Source organism: Diaphorina citri, unplaced genomic scaffold (assembly GCF_000475195.1).
Source record: "Diaphorina citri unplaced genomic scaffold, Diaci psyllid genome assembly version 1.1 scaffold20932, whole genome shotgun sequence".
NCBI classification, from domain to species: domain Eukaryota; kingdom Metazoa; phylum Arthropoda; class Insecta; order Hemiptera; family Psyllidae; genus Diaphorina; species Diaphorina citri.
The window spans coordinates 1-908 of record NW_007398281.1 but is presented as its reverse complement, the minus strand read 5'-3'; the positions used below and the strand labels follow the sequence as shown (position 1 = coordinate 908).

Below are 908 nucleotides of genomic sequence, written 5' to 3'. Positions count from 1 at the left end.
CGTCAAGCACGGCAGAATGGGAACTAGACCACTTGCGGAGTTCGAAACCCGCAGTAGCTAACAAGGCAGATAAGCTGTCACGGAGTTGACAAGCTTCGGCAACAGACGAAGCACCAGTACAAACATCATCAATGTATACATCAGTGTCGAGGACTTTGGCAGCTTCAGGATAATTTTCGCCTTCATCCTTGATCAATTGCTTGATGACACGAAGGGCGTGAAATGGAGAACTGGTAACACCGAAGCAGACGCGAGTAATCTCGTATTGGGTAATGGGCTGAGTCGAATCAAAGCGCCATAGTACTTGTTGGTACTTACTATCTTCAGGATGAAGCTTTATAGCACGGTACATCTGCTTGATGTCGGCAGTAATAGCGACACGATGTAGTCGGAAATTCACAATGATGTCATTGATGCTGTTCTGAAGTTTAGGCCCGACAAACAGGGCTTCATTCAGAGAAGGATGAGAAGGGTCAGCCTTCTCGGCAGGATTAAAAACAACTCGTACTTTCGTAGTAGAGCTATCTTTGGTGACTCCATGGTGAGTCAAAACATAGGCAGATGGTTTTTCAGCAAGCACCATATGACCAAGGTCCAAATAATCTTGTAGATTGGCATGGTACAATTCCTTGAACGTGGGCATTTTATCTAGGCGACGTTCTAATTTCAGTAGACGATCCTTGGCAGAGGCAAGATTATTCCCTAGATCGGGAGGTTTTCCACCACGAAATGGAAGACGAACCACATAGGTACCATCCTTGTCACGAGAATGAGTCTCTACAAAATGACGTTCACATTGGGCGTCCTCAGGGCTCATAGGAATATCCACTTGTACCTCCTCAATCTCCCAAAATTTCCTCAGTTGGGTAGAGATTTCATTTTCCGAATGAGAAATGAAGAAAGACTGT

General features: G+C 45.2%; 1 protein-coding gene across 1 annotated transcript in view; it reads right to left on the bottom strand.

Moving 5' to 3' along the window:
- The window catches only part of LOC103523371, a 14,250-nt gene extending 13,433 nt beyond the window's left edge, over positions 1-817 (bottom strand). The window contains exon 1 of the mRNA XM_008488423.1: positions 37-817. Coding sequence (XP_008486645.1) covers positions 37-817 — 781 coding nt within the window. The remainder of the gene's footprint in view (positions 1-36) is intronic.
- Positions 818-908: the final 91 nt, after the last annotated feature.